The sequence below is a fragment of the Pseudophryne corroboree genome, chromosome 5 (genome assembly GCF_028390025.1).
Source record: "Pseudophryne corroboree isolate aPseCor3 chromosome 5, aPseCor3.hap2, whole genome shotgun sequence".
NCBI lineage: Eukaryota > Metazoa > Chordata > Amphibia > Anura > Myobatrachidae > Pseudophryne > Pseudophryne corroboree.
This window is the reverse complement of record NC_086448.1, coordinates 584,325,478-584,347,665: the sequence shown is the minus strand read 5'-3', so window position 1 is coordinate 584,347,665 and position 22,188 is coordinate 584,325,478. Positions and strand designations below refer to the sequence as shown.

Below are 22,188 nucleotides of genomic sequence, written 5' to 3'. Positions count from 1 at the left end.
CCTGAGAGGTTAACCCAGCTTTGCAAGACAAACGTGATATGAGTGTTGGTGTTGCTGCGAGTGTATTTTCCTTACCATTGCCGCTTTTAGACATGATAAATAATTAGACACTTGGCACAGTGTATTACACAATTTGTGACTGTAATCACTTCAAAGTTTGTTAAATTGACACACAATCCGACCCTACCGTGCTTTGCACCAGCATTGAGGATCGGCCAGAAAAAAACTGACAGAATTATAGTAAAGTCAGCAATCACACTAGCAATCAGTCACAGGTTATACATTAGTATAATAAGCAATATGAGCACATAATCAACTACAAATACATTTCAAGTATATAGGAGAAACATATTACTGCATCATCTTATATAAGGTTTAACCATATTCAGACGCATAGCGAAAGAAAACAACAGTAATAATTATCAGACTCCAATGCATTAGGCACTTATTCAACTATTCGTACTCAAAAGGTAGATACTTAGTGCTGTATTACCCGTGTGCAGTAGAATGGGATACAGGGAGAATTACCCCGCTTCCAGGACCGATCAATACGTTTGCGAACGCTGATTGGATCCAGACTCTAATAGTGTACACAACCGCTCCGTGAATCTATAGTGAACACAGACACCCAAGTGAACACTGACGCACCAGTCACACAGCCAACTATGCTGCGATTGGGTCCCCTTAGTGCACAGCGTTTCAGACGGAAGCGGGAAAACAGTTCATAGCGGGAGACTCAGAGGAAACTGGTCATGAACTGGGGAGAGGGGCGACCAGGGGAGCGTCTGACTCCTCCACTGCTGACAACCTTAAGGATCGCGGCCTCATACTACCCCTGGAGCCTATGATCCCTAAGGCCTAGCGCTGGTGCACCCTACGTGGCAGCCGCATCAGCGACTGTTTGGTAGTCTCTTCCCAAAACAGTGCGGCAGTGTCTGCGTTTCCTCTCTAAGTGGAACAGATGCCTTAGCTTCTTCCTGTGCTCCGGCCACAGCCTGGTAACGTCTGCTGGACCTGCTAGTATATCCAACATAAACGCCCTCTGAAACAGCACTGCGACTCCTTCTAAGGTACGTGTAAGGCGCATTTTAGAAAGATCACTCAATAAAAATAGTAAGTCAATAAAAATAAAATAAGAAAGTTTATGGCTGCTAAAAAAAAACAGCAGCCCTCTGACCATAGTCCGGCTCCTGCTGCACCAAACAAAAAACTGATTTGCCTGAGCCAGGAGGCAGGGATATATGGACGGGGCCGTTGCATGCTGGGAGGCCGAAAAGCTTTGACCGTTTGGTGCAAATCCGCTGTCGCGTCATCATATCCCAATGTTATCCTGTGGATAACCTATGGACTCTACAGGAGAAAAATGCTTTCATTAAATTTGGGATGCATAATCTAACAACAAAGTTGATTTTTGGAGTAATTTGAGGCCAATTATTTTTTTAACCCCCAAAAAAACATGTAATTATTGGCCCAATTAAACCAAATGAAAAATTCCAAATGGCTAGTTAGTCATTAGGGGGTGTCCAAGGGGTTCTGAAGCAAGTACTGACATTTTCAGCTTAGAATAAAGATTTTCCCTATCTTTTCACACCCTCACGGGGGAAGCAAACAAAAATCTGTGCGTTTACTTTGACTGCTTCACTGAGAGATTGTAACTGGATTACAAAATGAATTTGCACTGCGAATTATCCATGAAAACATCAACTCACACCTAACGGGATTTACCGCGAAGTCTATTTGCTTTTTAGATCTATTTTTGGTTTAAATTTTTGTATCTTTTTTTGTTCACAAATTGCATTATCGATTATAGAGATAGGGATCTGAGTACCACCAAATTGCACTTCACTCCCAACCTATATATGTACTTTCAATTCTTTTGAAAATATAAAGACCTACTGTTTGTAAGTCAGTGCAGTTCTGATAACCCGCACAGTGTATAAACATTATTATTATTATTTATTCTGGAGAAAATAATAATGTAAAACTCATTAATACTCATTTTTGTACATGTAGTTTTGTTCCACCTGTGTGAAGTCATTACATAACATAAATTTCCATCTTATTTTCCAGTGACTGCAGTTTTTATATGTACATGTATATTATTAATTCTATTCATTCCAAAATAGAAAACTAAATTGAAATTGCATTATATGGTAATAAACACAGTCTATGCAAGCTACAAATTTTCACTTTGGCAAAACCATGTTGCACTGTAAAGGGGGGTACTCACGGAGAGATCCATGCTTAAAATCTAAGCAATCTGACTAGATTGCTTAGATTTTAAGCACATATCACTCGTGTGTAGCCCCCTCAGCGATAGCGATGCGCAGCCCCGCACATTGCTATCGCCGCTGCTAGATTGAGCCTGCATGCAGGCCAATCTAGCAGGTCGCTCATTTCACCCGCTGGGTGAAATGAGCGGCCCCCGTCCTCCCCCCGCATCGCTCAGAACACATCGCGCTGTGCTGAGCGGCGGGAGAGATGTGTGCTGAGCGGTTCACTCAGCACACATCTCTCCCGTGTATACCCCCCTTAAGGGTGGTAAATGTTTAGTGTGCACACAGGATGAGTGTGCATGTCCTATTGTGACTCTAATCTGCAGTGTGGTAATAATAAGAATTTACTTACCGATAATTCTATTTCTCGGAGTCCGTAGTGGATGCTGGGGTTCCTGAAAGGACCATGGGGAATAGCGGCTCCGCAGGAGACAGGGCACAAAAAGTAAAGCTTTAGGATCAGGTGGTGTGCACTGACTCCTCCCCCTATGACCCTCCTCCAAGCCTCAGTTAGGATACTGTGCCCGGACGAGCGTACACAATAAGGAAGGATTTTGAATCCCGGGTAAGACTCATACCAGCCACACCAATCACACTGTACAACCTGTGATCTGAACCCAGTTAACAGTATGATAACAGCGGAGCCTCTGAAAAGATGGCTCACAACAATAATAACCCGATTTTTGTAACTATGTACAAGTAATGCAGATAATCCGCACTTGGGATGGGCGCCCAGCATCCACTACGGACTCCGAGAAATAGAATTATCGGTAAGTAAATTCTTATTTTCTCTATCGTCCTAGTGGATGCTGGGGTTCCTGAAAGGACCATGGGGATTATACCAAAGCTCCCAAACGGGCGGGAGAGTGCGGATGACTCTGCAGCACCGAATGAGAGAACTCCAGGTCCTCCTTAGCCAGGGTATCAAATTTGTAGGATTTTACAAACGTGTTTGCCCCTGACTAAATAGCCGCTCGGCAAAGTTGTAAAGCCGAGACCCCTCGGGCAGCCGCCCAAGATGAGCCCACCTTCCTTGTGGAATGGGCATTTACATATTTTGGCTGTGGCAGGCCTGCCACAGAATGTGCAAGCTGAATTGTATTACACATCCAACTAGCAATAGTCTGCTTAGAAGCAAGAGCACCCAGTTTGTTGGGTGCATACAGGATAACAGCAAGTCAGTTTTCCTGACTCCAGCCGTCCTGGAACCTATACTTTCAGGGCCCTGACAACATCCAGCAACTTGGAGTCCTCCAAGTCCCTAGTAGGCGCAAGGCACCACAATAAGCTGGTTCAGGTGAAACACTGACACCACCTTAAGGAGAGAACTGGGGACGAGTCCGCAGCTCTGCCCTGTCCGAATGGACAAACAGATATGGGCTTTTTTGAGAAAAAAACCCACCAATTTGACACTCGCCTGGCCCAGGCCAGGGCCAAGAGCATGGTCACTTTTCATGTGAGATGCTTCAAATCCACAGATTTGACTGGTTTTAAACCAATGTGATTTGAGGAATCCCAGAACTACGTTGAGATCCCACAGTGCCACTGGAGGCACAAAAGGGGGTTGTATATGCAATACTCCCTTGACAAACTTCTGGACTTCAGGAACTGAAGCCAATTCTTTCTGGAAGAAAATCGACAGGGCCGAAATTTGAACCTTAATGGGCCCCAATTTGAGGCCCATAGACACTCCTGTTTGCAGGAAATGCAGGAATCGACCGAGTTGAAATTTCTTCGTGGGGCCTTCCTGGCCTCACACCACGCAACATATTTTCGCCACATGTGGTGATAATGTTGTGCGGTCACCTCCTTCCTGGCTTTGACCAGGGTAGGAATGACCTCTTCCGGAATGCCTTTTTCCCTTAGGATCCGGCGTTCCACCGCCATGCCGTCAAACGCAGCTGCGGTAAGTCTTGGAACAGACATGGTACTTGCTGAAGCAAGTCCCTTCTTAGCGGCAGAGGCCATAAGTCCTCTGTGAGCATCTCTTGAAGTTCCGGGTACCAAGTCCTTCTTGGCCAATCCGGAGCCATGAGTATAGTTCTTACTCCTCTACGTCTTATAATTCTCAGTACCTTAGGTATGAGAAGCAGAGGAGGGAACACATACACCGACTGGTACACCCACGGTGTTACCAGAACGTCCACAACTATTGCCTGAGGGTCTCTTGACCTGGCGCAATACCTGTCCCGTTTTTTGTTCAGACGGGACGCCATCATGTCCACCTTTGGTATTTCCCAACGGTTCACAATCATGTGGAAAAACTTCCCGATGAAGTTTCCACTCTCCCGGGTGGAGGTCGTGCCTGCTGAGGAAGTCTGCTTCCCAGTTTCCACTCCCGGAATGAAACACTGCTGACAGTGCTATCACATGATTTTCCGCCCAGCGAAAAGTCCTTGCAGTTTTTGCCATTGCCCTCCTGCTTCTTGTGCCGCCCTGTCTGTTTACGTGGGCGACTGCCGTGATGTTTTTCCCACTGGATCAATACCGGCTGACCTTGAAGCAGAGGTCTTGCTAAGCTTAGAGTATTATAAATTTACCCTTAGCTCCAGTATATTTATGTGGAGAAAAGTCTCCAGACTTGATCACACTCCCTGGAAATTTTTTCCTTGTGTGACTGCTCCCCAGCCTCTCGGGCTGGCCTCCGTGGTCACCAGCATCCAATCCTGAATGCCGAATCTGCGGCCCTCTAGAAGATGAGCACTCTGTAACCACCACAGGAGAGACACCCTTGTCCTTGGATATAGGGTTATCCGCTGATGCATCTGAAGATGCGATCCGGACCATTTGTCCAGCAGATCCCACTGAAAAGTTCTTGCGTGAAATCTGCCGAATGGAATTGCTTCGTAGGAAGCCACCATTTTTACCAGGACCCTTGTGCAATGATGCACTGACACTTTTCCTGGTTTTAGGAGGTTTCCGGGAGAAACACCTTTTTCTGGACTGTGTCCAGAATCATCCCTAGGCACAGCAGACGTGTCGTCAGGATCAGCTGCGATTTTGAAATATTTAGAATCCATCCGTGCTGTTGTAGCAGTATCCGAGATAGTGCTACTCCGACCTCCAACTGTTCCCTGGACTTTGCCCTTATCAGGAGATCGTCCAAGTAAGGGGTAATTAAGACGCCTTTTCTTCGAAGAAGAATCATCATTTCGGCCATTACCTTGGTAAAGACCCGGGGTGCCGTGGACAATCCAAACGGCAGCGTCTGAAACTGACAGTGACAGTTCTATACCACGAACCTGAGGTACCCTTAGTGAGAAGGGCAAATTTGGGACATGGAGGTAAGCATCCCTGATGTCCCGGGACACTATATAGTCCCCTTCTTCCTGGTTCGTTATCACTGCTCTGAGTGACTCCATCTTGATTTGAACCTTTGTAAGTGTTCACATTTTTTTAGATTTAGAATAGGTCTCACCTAGCCTTCTGGCTTCAGTACCACAATATAGTGTGGAATAATACCCCTTTCCTTGTTGTAGGAGGGGTAATTTGATTATCACCTGCTGGGAATACAGCTTGTGAATTTTTTCCCATACTGCCTCCTTGTCGGAGGGATACCTTGGTAAAGCAGACTTCAGGAGCCTGCGAGGGGGAAACGTTTCGACATTCCAATCTGTACCCCTGGGATACTACTTGTAGGATCCAGGGGTCCTGTACGGTCCCAGCGTCATGCTGAGAGCTTGGCAGAAGCGGTGGAAGGCTTCTGTTCCTGGGAATGGGCTGCCTGCTGCAGTCTTCTTCCCTTTCCTCTATCCCTGGGCAAATATGACTCTTATAGGGACAAAAGGACTGAGGCTGAAAAGACGGTGTCTTTTTCTGCAGAGATGTGACTTAGGGTAAAAACGGTGGATTTTCCAGCAGTTGCCGTGGCCACCAGGTCCGATGGACCGACCCCAAATAACTCCTCTTCCTTTATACGGCAATACACCTTTGTGCCGTTTGGAATCTGCATCACCTGACCACTGTCGTGTCCATAAACATCTTCTGGCAGATATGGACATCGCACTTACTCTTGATGCCAGAGTGCAAATATCCCTCTGTGCATCTCGCATATATAGAAATGCATCCTTTAAATGCTCTATAGTCAATAAAATACTGTCCCTGTCAAGGGTATCAATATTTTTAGTCAGGGAATCCGACCAAGCCACCCCAGCTCTGCACATCCAGGCTGAGGCGATCGCTGGTCGCAGTATAACACCAGTATGTGTGTATATACTTTTATATGATATTTTCCAGCCTCCTGTCAGCTGGCTCCTTGAGGACGGCCCTATCTATAGACGGTACCACCACTTGTTTTGATAAGCGTGTGAGCGCCTTATCCACCCTAAGGGGTGTTTCCCAACGCGCCCTAACTTCTGGCGGGAAAGGGTATACCGCCAATAATTTTCTATCGGGGGGAACCCACGCATCATCACACACTTCATTTAATTTATCTGATTCAGGAAAAACTACAGGTAGTTTTTTTCACATCCCACATAATACCCTCTTTTGTGGTACTTGTAGTATCAGAAATATGTAACACCTCCTTCATTGCCCTTAACGTGTGGCCCTAATAAGGAATACGTTTGTTTATTCACCGTCGACACTGGATTCAGTGTCCGTGTCTGGGTCTGTGTCGACCGACTAAGGTAAACGGGCGTTTTAAAACCCCTGACGGTGTTTTTGAGACGTCTGGACCGGTACTAATTGTTTGTCGGCCGTCTCATGTCGTCAACCGACCTTGCAGCGTGTTGACATTATCACGTAATTCCCTAAATAAGCCATCCATTACGGTGTCGACTCCCTAGAGAGTGACATCACCATTACAGGCAATTGCTCCGCCTCCTCACCAACATCGTCCTCATACATGTCGACACACACGTACCGACACACAGCACACACACAGGGAATGCTCTGATAGAGGACAGGACCCACTAGCCCTTTGGAGAGACAGAGGGAGAGTTTGCCAGCACACACCAAAAAACGCTATAATTATATAGGGACAACCTTATATAAGTGTTTTCCCTTATAGCATCTTTTTATATATTTCTAACGCCAAATTAGTGCCCCCCCTCTCTGTTTTAACCCTGTTTCTGTAGTGCAGTGCAGGGGAGAGCCTGGGAGCCTTCCCTCCAGCCTTTCTGTGAGGGAAAATGGCGCTGTGTGCTGAGGAGATAGGCCCCGCCCCTTTTTCGGCGGGCTCGTCTCCCGCTCTTCAACGGATTCTGGCAGGGGTTAAATATCTCCATATAGCCCCCGGAGGCTATATGTGAGGTATTTTTTGCCAAAAAATAGGTTTACATTGCCTCCCAGGGCGCCCCCCTCCCAGCGCCCTGCACCCTCAGTGACTGCCGTGTGAAGTGTGCTGAGAGCAATGGCGCACAGCTGCAGTGCTGTGCGCTACCTTAAGAAGACTGAGGAGTCTTCTGCCGCCGATTCTGGACCTTCTTCTCTTTTCAGCATCTGCAAGGGGGCCGGCGGCGAGGCTCCGGTGACCATCCAGGCTGTACCTGTGATCGTCCCTCTGGAGCTAATGTCCAGTAGCCAAAGAAGCCAATCCATCCTGCACGCAGGTGAGTTCACTTCTTCTCCCCTAAGTCCCTCGTTGCAGTGATCCTGTTGCCAGCAGGACTCACTGTAAAATAAAAAACCTAAGCTAAACTTTTCTAAGCAGCTCTTTAGGAGAGCCACCTAGATTGCACCCTTCTCGGCCGGGCACAAAAATCTAACTGAGGCTTGGAGGAGGGTCATAGGGGGAGGAGTCAGTGCACACCACCTGATCCTAAAGCTTTACTTTTTGTGCCCTGTCTCCTGCGGAGCCGCTATTCCCCATGGTCCTTTCAGGAACCCCAGCATCCACTAGGACGATAGAGAAAATAACATCCAGTATTTGTGTAATCCATGAAATCAGGTCTAAATTGCTCTTTTTGTTTAGCTCCTAATATTAAATGAGACTCAATTTCATTGTCTAAAATCTCTTAAAATCTAAGAAATTTTAATAACCATTTTTAAGAAAGGCCACTTTCAAGTCACTTACCTCTCTATGTACGCAATTTTTCCTACGCACATTTTTTTGACCAATTTTAGATTCCTTTTGTGTTTGTGTTTGTTTCCAAAAGTACCTATGTTTGTTGAACTTTCATTTGAAGCTTTAGTGCTGTAAACAAAAGAACATTAATTTAGACTGACAACAGCAAATAATAAATAGTTAATACAATTCTTAGTGGCTCCTTTATAAGAGAAAACAAATGGGTAATATACATGGAAAAGATTGTTTTCTCATGATTGTTAATCCGTGGTTTTACACATGATTTAGAGCAATGGTTTCCAAAAGCGGTTCTCAAGGCATTCTAATGGTCCAAGCTAAGTCATAGGTGACTTAGGGGGTAATTCAGACCTGATCGCTCGCTAGCAGTTTTTTGCAGCGCTGCGATCAGATAGTCGCCGCCTACAGGGGAGTGTATTTTAGCTGTGCAAGTGTGCGAACGCATGTGCAGCTGAGCAGTACAAAAAAAAACTTTGTGCAGTTTCTGAGTAGCCCAGGACTTACTCAGCCGCTGCGATCACTTCAGCCTGTCCGGGACCGGAATTGACGTCAGACACCTGCGTTTTTCCAACCGTTCCCTGAAAACGGTCAGTTGACACCCACAAACTCCTTCTTCCTGTCAATCTCCTTGCGATCAGCTATGGAAATGGATTCTTCGTAAAACCCATCGCACAGCAACGATCCACTTTGTGCGACGTGCCTGCGCATTGCAGTGCATACGCATGCGCAGTTCTGACCTGATCGCAGCAAAAAACACTAGCGAGCGATCAGGTCTGAATTACCCCCTTAATTAGAACCTCAGTCAGTTTGGTTATACAATACCATCTGTGCACAAGCATGGCTATCACTTAAAACCAGGACTATTGATGTGCCTTGGGGACCGGATTTTGAAAACCACTGGTTTAGTGCATTCTGAAATTTTAAACGTACAGTTAAGGCGTTAGGGTTCAACCAGGGACATGAGTGCAAATTAAACCATTCATCATATTTTTAATGCACTTAAAGAGTGTTGCTGGCTTAACAGCACATCAACAAAAACATAGGTGTCTCTGTGACCTGAAGGTAACTGGTACAATATAAATACATAGTAAACATCCTATAGAACTAGGATAAAAAGTAAGTGGGTTGTTTTCAACGTAGTGGCAGCAATATTCACACATCAGTAGTTTGTTTTTGGTTGATCAATAAAAAAAAAAGAAGAGACTGCTCTAAAATAAAGATACGCAATGCTCGCATTACATTTCCAGAATATAATACCTTCACCATTTAGGAAGCAATATACTAGCACATAGTTTTATTCATAGTCAAGAAAATTCTGCACATTCTAATTCGGGCTTTGGGGGTCATTCCGAGTTGTTCGCTCGTTATATTTTTCTCGCAACGGAGCGATTAGTCTCTAATGCGCAATGTCCGCAGTGCGACTGCGCCAAGTAAATTTGCTATGCAGTTAGGCATTTTACTCACGGCATAACGAGGTTTTTTCTTCGTTCTGGTGATCGTAATGTGATTGACAGGAAGTGGGTGTTTCTGGGCGGAAACTGGCCGTTTTATGGGTGTGTGCGAAAAAACGCTACCGCTTCTGGAAAAAACGCGGGAGTGGCTGGAGAAACGGAGGAGTGTCTGGGCGAACGCTGGGTGTGTTTGTGACGTCAAACCAGGAACGAAACTGACTGAACTGATCGCAGATGCCGAGTAAGTGTGGAGCTACTCAGAAACTGCTAAGAAGTGACTATTCGCAATTTTGCTAATCTTTCGTTAGCAATTTTGCTAAGCTAAGATTCACTCCCAGTAGGCGGCGGCTTAGCGTGTGCAAAGCTGCTAAAAGCAGCTTGCGAGCGAACAACTCGCAATGAGGGCCTTTGTTTTGGCCTCTGGGCTAAGACCACAGGGCAGGTCTGGTTAGAATTGGAGTGAGGGAGGTTAGGTGAACGAATGACGCTACTTCACATACAGGTCTACCTACTGGATACAGCTGAGCAGGAGGGAGGACTGAATTGAAACTAGGATAAGGTACAGTATGTTACCTGGCTTTTGTAGCAGTACGGACTGATGTCTGGGATACGAGAGGTGTAGGACAGGAAGCGTGTCAGAGACATGACAAAACGCAAATCAGTCTGTGTGTAGTGCACACTACGGATATCAGCAATAGTAATTTATGAATAGGTGAAGACTGAATAGTAGAGACAAGTACTGCATACAGGTACAGTAACTGGAACAGCACACAAGAGTATGGAGATAATGACAGACACATAAGGTGGGATGTAATGAAGTCAGAGTTCGGCAGCCGTGCGGGATGCCAGCTGAACTGTGACTTATTTTTTAAGGGGCAATCATGTACAAGGCTAAACCATGCCTTGTACTTGATTAACCCCTTTAAAAAATGTCCGAATTCGGCCGGCATCCCGCAAGTTCGCCTCATACTTCATTACATCGGGCTTATAGGTTGGTCTGCAGGATGTAGTGGGTACTGCATGATGGTGCACAGTCTGTAGCTGGCAGCATACATTGGTAAATGTAGGCTGAAAGCAGAGAGCACACTGGTGTAATGGAGTAGTGTTAAATACAGGACTGATAGCAGTGGGAGACTGGAGAGGGTGCAAACTGCTGTAATGGAGTAGCGGCCTGCCCTACTGAATGAGACTGCAAAAAACTTCAGCGAATCAGTGATACCATAAAACAGAAGTTATGGTAGACCGTCGATAACTCTGTTTCTCTGAAATCCACAGTACCCACAGGATCTACCTTGGGATATTAGGTAGCGATAGCGGAACGGGCACCAAACAGTTAAGCTTTTCAGAGTCCTAGGATGCAACGGGCCAGCCCCCTATATCCCCACCTCCTGGCTCAGGAAATTCAGTTGGTTCCAAAGCTCAAGGCAGGAGCAGATTTATCGAGAGGGAGACCTATTTAGGTGAGAAGAACATAAACACAATTCCATACCAGAGGAAAGGAAGAGGTTAATAAGTGCAAAAATTCTCAAACTAGGTGCGTCAGGGTAGGATCCCTGTGGATACTCTGGACTTCAGAGAAACAGAGTTATCAACGGTAAGTCTACCATAACGTCTGATTTCTCTATCAGGGTCCACAGTAGTCCACAGGGATGTCCCAAAGCAACAACTAAGGGAGGGGACACTCCTGATTGGACAGGAGAATCCTTCGCCCAAATGCAGCGCCCTGAGAGGCAAAGGTATCAAAGGCATAACGTCTAATGAATGTGTTAATTGCTGACCATGTGGCTGCCTTAGAGTTGTTCAGCTGAGGCGCCACCAAAGGCTGCCTATGAAGGACCTACTGAACGAGTAGAGTGGGCAGAGACATTATCCGGGATAGGGAGATCAGCTTGAGAGTATGCTTCTGAGATAGTCATCCAAAACCATCTAGCCAGTGATTGCTTATTGACAGGCCATCCCCTCTTGTGAAATCTGTACAGGACAAAAAAAAATGACTGTACTTCTGATGGCACTGGTACGATCCACGTAGTATGTGCAAGAGAGAGCGCTTAATGTAGGTATAACGTATGGTGTGAGTGGCACCTGTAAAAAAGAAAATTGATTTATAAATGGTTACAGACTCTTTTGAGCTGCTGTTATGGGTAAAAAAAAAAACAGTCCACTGTGTTCCAGTATGTTATGTCCCGGCTCCAGCGTCTCTATGATTCACGTAAATCCTTAGAGCACGAACTAAGGGGGTAGTTCTGAGTTGATCGCAGCAGCAAATTTGTTAGCAGTTGGGCAAAACCATGTGCACTGCAGGGGGTGGGTAGATATAACGTGCAGAGAGTTAGAATTGGGTGGGGTGTGTTCAAACTGAAATCTAAATTGCAGTGTAAAAATAAAACAGCCAGTATTTACCCTGGCACAGAATATAACCCACCCAAATCTAACTCTTTCTGCATGTTATATCTGCCCCACCTGCAGTGCACATGGTTTTGCCCAACTGCTAACAAATTTGCTGCTGCGATCAACTCTGAATTACCCCCCATGCAGAGGCGTCACTTACTTGTAAAACACCAGGGTGGTCATTCCGAGTTGATCGCTCGTTATTTTTTTTTCGCAATGGAGCGATTAGTCGCTAATGCGCATGCGCAATGTCCGCAGTGCGACTGCGCCAAGTAAATTTGCTATTAAGTTAGGTATTTTACTCACAGCATTACAAGGTTTTTTCTTCGTTCTGGTGATCGTAGTGTGATTGACATGAAGTGGGTGTTTCTGGGCGGAAACTGGCCGTTTTATGGGTGTGTGCGAAAAAACGCTGCCGTTTCTGGGGGGAAACGCGGGAGTGTCTGAAGAAACGGGGGAGTGTCTGGGTGAACGCTGTGCGTGTTTGTGACGTCAAACCAGGAACGAAACTGACTGAACTGATCGCAGTGGCAGAGTAAGTCTCGAACTACTCAGAAACTGCTAAGAACTGTCTATTAGCAAATCTGCTAATCTTTCGTTCGCAAATCTACTATGCTAAGATTCACTCCCAGTAGGCGGCGGCTTAGCGTGTGCAAAGCTGCTAAAAGCAGCTTGCGAGCGAACAACTCGGAATGAGGGCCCAGGTGCGGTCACAGGTGAAAAGGGGGCATGGCTTCACATCCCGACCCCCGTTTTCAGCACATTGTGGGTCCCGGGGATGCGGGCTTCCCCAGGAGACTGATGCATCTGCAGTGCTGGCTTCTGCACTGTGACCGGAGCCGGGTTGCAGCACGTTATGATCTAGTGGAGCACCCAGCTCCTCTAACTGAGCAGGAGCCGGCAGTTTGGTGTCACCCCTCAGAGGGTAACACCCGGGTGCAGGCTGCACCCCCCGCACCCACCTTGTGACGCCACTGCCCCCATGTGCACTACAGGTGTGGCAGATATAACACGTGCAGATAGAGTTAGATTTGGGTGGGTTATTTTGTTTCTGTGCAGGGTAAATACTGGCTGCTTTATTTTTACACTGCAATTTAGATTTAAATTTGAACACACCCCACCCAAATCTAACTCTCTCTGCACATGTTATATCCCCCCCCCCCCCCCCCCCGCAGTGCACATGGTTTTGCCCAACTGCTAACAAATTTGCTGCTGTGATCAGCTCTGAATTACCCACTAATTCCAATGATGCATCTCCCGCAGAGAGGACTGGTACCTGAAAAGACGGAACGACAATTTCTTCATTAAGGTGGAACTCAGAGACCATCTTAATAAGATACCAGATTTAGGGACTATTTCAGACCTGGTCGTAGCAGCACATTTGTTAGCAGATGGGTAAAACCATGTGCACTGAGGGCGGGCAGGTATAACATGTGCAGAGAGAGTTAGATTTGGGTGTGGTGTGTTCAAACTGAAATCTAAATTGCAGTGTAAAAATAAAGCAGCCAGTATTTACCCTGTACAGAAACAATCTAACCCACCCAAATCTAAAGGACACTGAGGGTAATTCAGAGTTGATCGCAGCAGCAAATTTTTAGCAGTTGGGCAAAACCATGGCCCTCATTCCGAGTTGTTCGCTCGCTAGCTGCTTTAAGCAGCATTGCACACGCTAAGCCGCCGCCCTCTGGGAGTGTATCTTAGCATAGCAGAATTGCGAACGAAAGATTAGCAGAATTGTGAATAGAAATTTCTTAGCAGTTTCTGAGTAGCTCCAGACTTACTCAGCCATTGCGATCAGTTCAGTCAATTTCGTTCCTGGTTTGACGTCACAAACTCACCCAGCGTTCGCCCAGACACTCCCTCGTTTCTTCAGACACTCCCGCGTCTTTCCCAGAAACGCCAGCGTATTTTCGCACACGCCCAGAAAATGGCCAGTTTCCGCCCAGAAACACCCACTTCCTGTCAATCACAGTACGATCACCAGAACGATGAAAAATCCTCGTTATGCCGTGAGTAAAATACCTAACTTTTGTGTAAAATAACTAACCGCATGCGCTCTGCGAACCATGCGCATGCGCAGTAAGCGACTAATCGCAATATAGCGAAAATCGGCAACGAGCGAACAACTCGGAATGAGGGCCCATGTGCACTGCAGGTCAAATTTTTTTAGCAGTTGGGCAAAACCATGTGCACTGCAGGTGCGGCAGATAATAGGATTTTAATACCTACCGGAAATCCTTTTCTCTTAGTCCGTAGAGGATGCTGGGGACACTTCAAGAATTATGGGGTATAGACGGGATCCGCAGGAGACATGGGCACTTTAAGACTTTCAAATGGTGTGACCTGGCTACTCCCTCTACGCCCCTCCTCCAGACTCCAGTTTAAGGAACTGTGCCCAGGGAGACGCACATTTTGAAGAAATAATTTATTGTTACACCACGGTCAGCATCTTACCAGCTCACACCTCAAGCATGCCGCAGAACATAACATTCAACAGAACACAAGCCAACGGCATGAAGAATTCGCAGCAATATGCTGACAAAAATCGTAACACAACCTGTGTGTAACCACAACCAATAACTGCATATACAGTACGCATTGGGACGGGCGCCCAGCATCCTCTACGGCAGGCTTTTTTAACCAGTGTGCCGTGGCACACTACTGTGCCGCGGTCAGCTGCAATGTGTGCCGCGGAGCAAGAGCAGCTTCCTGCACCTTCAGAGTGAACTGTTGGCCCGGGCTCTTCTTAGAGGATCAGTCGTGCTCCGACCGTGACCAGGGCCGTCTTTTCGTATGGGCTCAATGGGCTCTTGCCCAAGGGCCCCATGAGTATAAGGGCCCTAGGCTAATAGCTGAGGGTCCCCTCTTTCCAGGGGTACCAGATTTTTGAAAATCGGCCCTAGGAAACCAGAGATATCCGACTTCAAAGCAGTGGTCCCCATCCAAGCCTGTTAGTTGCTCTTCCAAGCCAGATATCTTAGGTTCTGTCTGACATAGAGTTTTTCCGAGGGTATACTCCAAATGCTGGGATTCTCCCCTTTCAGTGGACAATGGCAAATTGGCCCTACTACGCCCAGAACCAGAGATATCCGCTTTCAAGCAGCTGGTCCCTGCTCCAGCTCCACACGCCTGATATGCAGTTTTATATTTTCATTGGAGGACTGCTCTAGTTCCTGAACTCTGATCTACAAGTCCTCAGCACCTCCTGAAAGGTGGGTCTCTATAGTTTTTTATCCTATTAAAAGCTAAGAAATCTATTACCAGGAACTTGAGATATCTGCAATCAAGCAAGCTGCCCTCCCACCAGAAAATGATAAATATTAAGCCGCACACAATCCACTCCTCCCCTACGTATTAAACACCCCCTACCACCCTGAAAGTCATGTACCAGGGCCACTTCATCCAGCACAATGCCCCATTCTACAGTTTAGTGTTCTCCCTCCTGCCCCATCTGTGCAGTAAAGGAGTAATTAGCAGAAATTACTGCTCCAGGTTCTACATGCTTAGCGGAAGATAGATCACCCCCTACCGCCCGCTGCCACTGATAGCACCCCCCACCCCTACTTCTGGAGGATGGGTAGGGGTCCCAGTGCGTTGCTGTGCCCAGGGGCCCACACTACTGTTAAGACGGCCCTGACCGTGACCTATGCCTTGAAGACGCGGCGGTGTGATATCATAGGTCACGGACGCTGCATCTGAGCACCCAGCCAGCCCACCCGCCTGCATACACATCTTCCAGTTCCTGCCTGCATACACAGCTTTCCTTGCCCAGCCACATCCACGCCTGCCCACCCGCTCGCTGCTCAGTATTCGCATCGCAGCACTCCACTATGAACAACCCCCCGCCACTGAGGGCCAGGGAGGAGGACAGCTGATCGGTAGGGGCTAATATTTGTTATTTTATTTCTCCTGTGGGGAACAATAGGATTTATGTGGGGAGAATAAGGATTTATGGGGGGAATAATGTGAATAATGCATGTGGGGAGCAATAGGATTTATGTGGGGAGAATAAGGATTTATGGGGGGAATAATGTGAATAATTCATGTGGGGAGCAATAGGATTTATGTGGGGAGAAATGTGATTGTTTTTTCTGTGTAGGCCAATGTATGTGTGTTGTTGTTTTTTACTGTAAGGGCCAATGAGTGTTTTTTGTTTTTTTCTGTGGGGAACTGATGGTGCGCCTTGGCAATTTTAAAATATAGGGGGTCATTCCGAGTTGTTCGCTCGCAAGTGAATTTTAGCAGATTTGCTCATGCTAAGCCGCCGCCTACTGGGAGTGAATCTTAGCATCTTAAAATTGCGAACGATGTATTCGCAATATTGCGATTACACACCTCGTAGCAGTTTCTGAGTAGCTCCAGACTTACACGGCATCTGCGATCAGTTCAGTGCTTGTCGTTCCTGGTTTGACGTCACAAACACACCCAGCGTTCGCCCAGACACTCCCCCGTTTCTCCAGCCACTGCTGCGTTTTTTCCAGAAACGGTAGCGTTTTCTCCCCACACGCCCATAAAACGGCCTGTTTCCGCCCAGTAACACCCATTTCCTGTCAATCACATTACGATCGCCAGAACGATGAAAAAGCCGTGAGTAAAATTCCTAAGTGCATAGCAAATTTACTTGGCGCAGTCGCAGTGCGGACATTGCGCATGCGCATTAAGCGGAAAATCGCTGCGATGCGAAGATTTTTACCGAGCGAACAACTCGGAATGACCCCCATAGTTCGGTGTGCCGCAAGGAAAAAAAGGTTGAAAATCACTGCTCTACGGACTAAGAGAAAAGGATTTACCGGTAGGTATTAAAATCCTATTTTCTCATACGTCCTAGAGGATGCTGGGGACACTTCAAGAACCATGGGGTTTATACCAAAGCTCTAGAACGGGCGGGAGAGTGCAGATGACTCTGCAGCACCTATTGACCAAACATGAGGTCCTCAGCGGCCAGGGTATGAAACTTGCAAAACATTTCAAAAGTGCTTGCACCCAACCAAACCGCTGCTCGGCCAAGTTGTAATGCCGAGAACCCCTGGGCAGCAGCCCAGGACAAGCCCACCTTTCTAGTAGAATGGGCCTTCACCGATTTCGGTAACGGCAATCCAGCCGTGGAATGAGCATGCTGAATCGCACTACAGATCCAGCGCGCAATGATCTGCTTGGAAGCAGGACACCTAATGTTGGGACACACAGGACAAAGAGAGCCTTTGTTTCTCTAATCCGAGCCGTCCAGGCGACATAACTTTCAAAATTCTAACCACATCCAGAGACTTTGACTCAGCGAAGACGTCAGTAGCCACAAGCACCTCAATAGGTTGGTTCCTGTAGAAAGAGGACAACCCCTTCGGTAGAAAACGCTGACGTGTCCTCAATTCAGTTCTATCTTCATGGAAGATCAAATAAGGGCTCTTGTGAGATAAGGCCCCCAACTTAGACACCCGCCTAGCAGATGCCAAGGCCAAAAGGTTCAAACCCACGTGATTGAAGGAACTGCAACACCACATTAAGAACCCAAGGTGCCATTGGAGGCACAAATGGAAGGTAGATGCTCAACACAACTTTCACGAAAGACTGAACTTCCGGAAGGAAAGCCAATAGTTTTTCGAAAGAAAATTGCTAATGCAGAAAACTGGACCTTAATGGTGTCCAATTACATGCTGCATTCCCTCCAGCCCGTAGGAAATGGAGAAACACCCTAACTGAAAACTCTGCCGTTGAAGCGTTCTTGAATTTAAGCCAAGACACATATTTTCACCAAAGACGGTGGTAACATCTAGACGTTATTCCTTTCCTGGCCTGAATAAGAGTGGGGATGACTGCCTTTGGGAATACCCTTTTGGGCTAAAATCCGGTTCTCAACAGTCATGCCGTCAAACTTAGCCGCGGTAAATCCAGATACACGCACGGCACCTACTGTAGTAGCTCCTCGCGAAGAGGTCCAGGATCCTCTTTCTTTTTTTTTCTCTTTTTTGTAAAATAATCAGGGCACCAAGCCCTCCTTGGCCAGTTTTGGGCCATGAAATTTTGCCCGAAACCTTGTTCTTCCTATGATCCCGAGAACTTTTGGGGACAGTGGAAGTGGAGGGAATACATACACTGACCGGAACAGCCACTGGGTCACCAGTGCATCTAACGCTATTGTCCGAGGGTCTTTTGACCAGGAACAATCTTTCTGAAGCTTCTCGTTGAGATGAGATGACAACATGTCTATTTAAGAAACTCCGCAAGAATTGTCACCTCTGCGAAGTCTTCTTAGTGCAAGTTCCACTCACCCGGCTGGAGATCGACTCCTGGAATGAAAATTACCGACAGAGCCCTTACATGTTTTTCCTGCCCAGAGGAGAACCTTTGTCACCTCTGCTATTTCCGCTCTGCTTTCCATTCCGCCCTGCTGTTACATTATCCAACTGGATCTGCATGGGATGATCTTGAAGAAGATGTACCATTTGTTGAAAACCTTTGTTAATGGCTCTCAATACAAGCATGTTCATCTGAAGGCAGGCTTCCTGACTTTAGCATTTTCCATGGAAGTTTTTCCTTGAGTGACAGCTCCTCAGCCTCGGAGACTTGTATCCGTGGTTACCAGGACCTAGTCCTGAATTCCAAACTTGCGTCCCTCTAATAGGCGCGAGCTGTGCAGCCAGCACAGGAGTGAACTCCTGGCTTTCAACAACAGGACTATCTTCTGGTGCATGTGTAGGTGGGATACACTTTACCAACAGGTCCCCCTGGAATACCCTGGCATGGAACCTGCCAACCTGTATGGCCTCGTAGGCCGTCACCATATTTGCACTGATGGATCAACACTGTTTCAAAACTAGTATTACCATTTCCTGGACTTCCAGAGCCCTTTCCACCAGAAGAAAAACTCTCTGAACTACCCTGTCCATAATCGTCCCGAAAGACAAAATAATGTTTCCTGGAAAATTTATAATCCAACCGTGTTGTTAGAGTATGGACAGGGAGAGCGCGATGTTTTGTACCAAGCGCTCACTGGATCTCGTCTTTATCAGGAGATCTTCTAGATACGGAATTATATTGACCCCTTCTTGAGGTGGGAGAACCATCATCTCCACCAACACCTTGGTGAAAACCCTCGGCGCCGTGGAGAAACTGAAAGGTAACGTCTGGATTGGTAATGGCAATCCTGAACCACGAAACTCAGCTAAGCCTGGTAAGGAGGATAAATGGGAACATGCAGGTAAGCATCCTTTACGTCAACTGACCCCCTGTAATCTCCCTCCTCTAGCCTGGAAAACACTGCCCCCAGTGATTCCATTTTGAACTTGAAACGTTTCAAGTAGAGATTCAGATTTTAGGTTCAGGATTGGTCAGACCGAGCCGTCCGGTTTCGGAACTACAAAGAGGCTTGAATAAACCCCTCCCTTTGTTGTGACCCAGGCACCAGGATTATGTCCTGGTCCTGACATAAAATGCGAATTACCGTTACAAGTGCTTCTCTCTCTGAGACGTTGGCAAGGTCATTTTTAAAAATCGGCATGGGGAAACATCTTGAAACCCCAGTTTGTATTCCTGGGACACTATTTGTAACACCCAGGGATCCAGGTCAGATTGACTCCAATCCTGAATGAGCAGTTTTTTGTTTTTTTTTAGACATCCCCACCCAAGCTACCTCCCACGAGGGATCCCCAGCGTCATGCTGTAGACTTGGCAGAAGCAGGGGTAGACTTCTGTTCTTGGAATCTGAAGCCGTTGCAGGCATCTTTTCGTCTCTTCCCCGTCCTGCGAATAAGGGGAAACGTCTCTCTGTACTTACTGGGCCGAAAAAGGACTGTATGTGAGGGTGATCTTTTTTTCGCCGGTGCAGGTGCAGAGGGAAAAAATGTCCACTTACCTTCGGTAGCCACCGAGACTAATGCATCCAGTCCATCGCCAAATAAGGCGTCACCTTTATATGGGAGAGCCTCCATATTTCTCTTTGGAATCTGCATCTAGGTTCCACTGGCGAATCCCCAACGCCCGCCAAGCCGATACTGCTATGGTAGCGGCTTGTGAACTCAAGAGTCCAATATCTTTCATTGCTTCTAGCATATAGGCAGCAGCGTCTTTGATATTCCCTAACTTAAGGAGCATCTCATCTTTATCAATCGTGTCAAATTCTGAGGACACACATTCTGACCATTTTTCAATAGCGCGACTCACCCACGCGCAGGCAATAGTGGGTCTGACCAGTGTACCATTAGCAACATAAATGGATTTTAATGTAGTTTTCATCTTATGGTCTGCCGGCTCTTTTAGTGAAGCCGTGCCAGGTGCAGGGAATTACCTTCTTTGTCAACCTGAACCGTGCACTGTGTAAACCAGGGGGTGACTGCCGGGAAAGAATATATTACACCCGTGGGAGGGAGTTGATCTATTTTCCTGGAGTCCCCATCGTCGACCCAGGACTCAGAGTCCGTGTCGGTAGCAGTAGCCATAACATTTAAATTGACTTCATGTGACCCAGAGAGGGTCGCCTGCAGATGGAAGAACAGAATGCTGACCAACATATCTTCTACATATTCAGCATTAGATACAGCTTTATCTAATCTCTTATTGATATGATGAGTACCACCACGTATTTCATGCACCCATGCAGGCTCTTGGTGTGCCGGTAGCGTCACCACCTTACAACTCTGTGTACCCAAACGGTTTCCTCCGTGAAGGAACTCCCTGCCTCAGATATGTCACCCACGTGTATCACACACACTTACAGACACACTGGGACTGATAGGGGACATTCCTCTGTCAGAGGGACACAAAAAGGATCAGCCAGCTCACACCCAAGTGTAAACACACAAAACTGTGAAATATAACAAACAGACCTGCAGCGCTTTATAGTATAACATATACCTCGCCCCCCCTTTATATGCACCCTGATGCAAATCAGTAGTGAAGGGAGGACCAGCGTTTCTCTTGAGGAGAAAATGGCGCTGAGAAGTGTGCTGGCCTGGTGAGGAAAAAGCCCCGCACCCATAATGGCGCGCTTCTCCCACTCTTAATTAAATAATTAATTTCACTGGCGGGGGTAGGACAGAGTGTGTTTATGCCCCTTTTGCCAAAACGAGTGTATTAACTGCCCAGGGCGCCCCCTGCCTATGTCTAGCAGTGGAATGTGTGGCTGTGAGGAGGAAGCTCCGGCCCCTCAATGGTGCGCTTCATCCCGCTATTTTCCAACGAATATTTATACTGGGGGGGTTAGGACAGTGCCTTGGCACTTATGTCCCCTCTTGCCAGTGCCTTTTTTGAGGATTTATATGCTGCCCAGGGCGCCCCTCCCACCCGCGCCCTGCACCCTACAGTGCCGCTGTGTGTGGGAGCATGGCGCGCAGCGCGATCGCTGTGCGGTACCTCGGAAGCTGTCGCTGAAGTCTTCTTTCTTCTTCTACTCACCTGTCTTCTGACTTCTGGCTCTACAAGGGGGGTGACGGCGGGCTCTGGGAATGAACCCCTAAGCGTACCTAGTGTTCCAAACCCTCAGGAGCTAATGGTGTCCTGTAGCCAGAGAAGCAGAGCCTTTAAACTCACTAGAATTAGGTCTGACTTCTCTCCCCTAAGTCCCACGAAGCAGGGAGACTGTTGCCAGCAGCCACCCTGAAAATGAAAAAACCTAACATAGTCTTTTCAGAGAAACTCAGTAGAGCTCCTCAGAGTGCGTCCAGTCTGCCTGGGCACAGATCTAAACTGGAGTCTGGAGGAGGGGCATAGAGGGAGGAGCCAGGTCACACCATTTGAAAGTCTTAAAGTGCCCATGTCTCCTGCGGATCCCGTATATACCCCATGGTTCTTAGATTTGGGTGGGTTATTTTTTTCCTGTGCAGAGTAAATACTGGCTGCTTTATTTTTACACTGCAATTTAGATTTCAGTTTGAACACACCCCACCTAAATCTAACTCTCTCTGCACATGTTATATCTACCCCCCCCCCCCCTGCAGTGCTAACAAATTTGCTGCTGCGATCAACTCTGAATTAGGCCCACAGAGCGATGTTCACCTTTTTTCTAAGCAATCTGACCAGATTGCTTAGAAATTAAGAACACATTGCTCCGTGTGTA

At 47.0% G+C, this 22,188-nt stretch overlaps 1 protein-coding gene across 4 annotated transcripts in view; it reads right to left on the bottom strand.

Annotated features, from left to right (window-relative positions):
* FBXO15 (F-box protein 15) overlaps positions 1-22,188 on the bottom strand; it is a 660,886-nt gene that overhangs the window by 349,919 nt on the left and 288,779 nt on the right. For all 4 annotated transcript variants that reach the window (XM_063923380.1, XM_063923382.1, XM_063923379.1 and 1 more), the window contains exon 3: positions 8,293-8,412. In XM_063923380.1, coding sequence (XP_063779450.1) covers positions 8,293-8,412 — 120 coding nt within the window. The remainder of the gene's footprint in view (positions 1-8,292; positions 8,413-22,188) is intronic.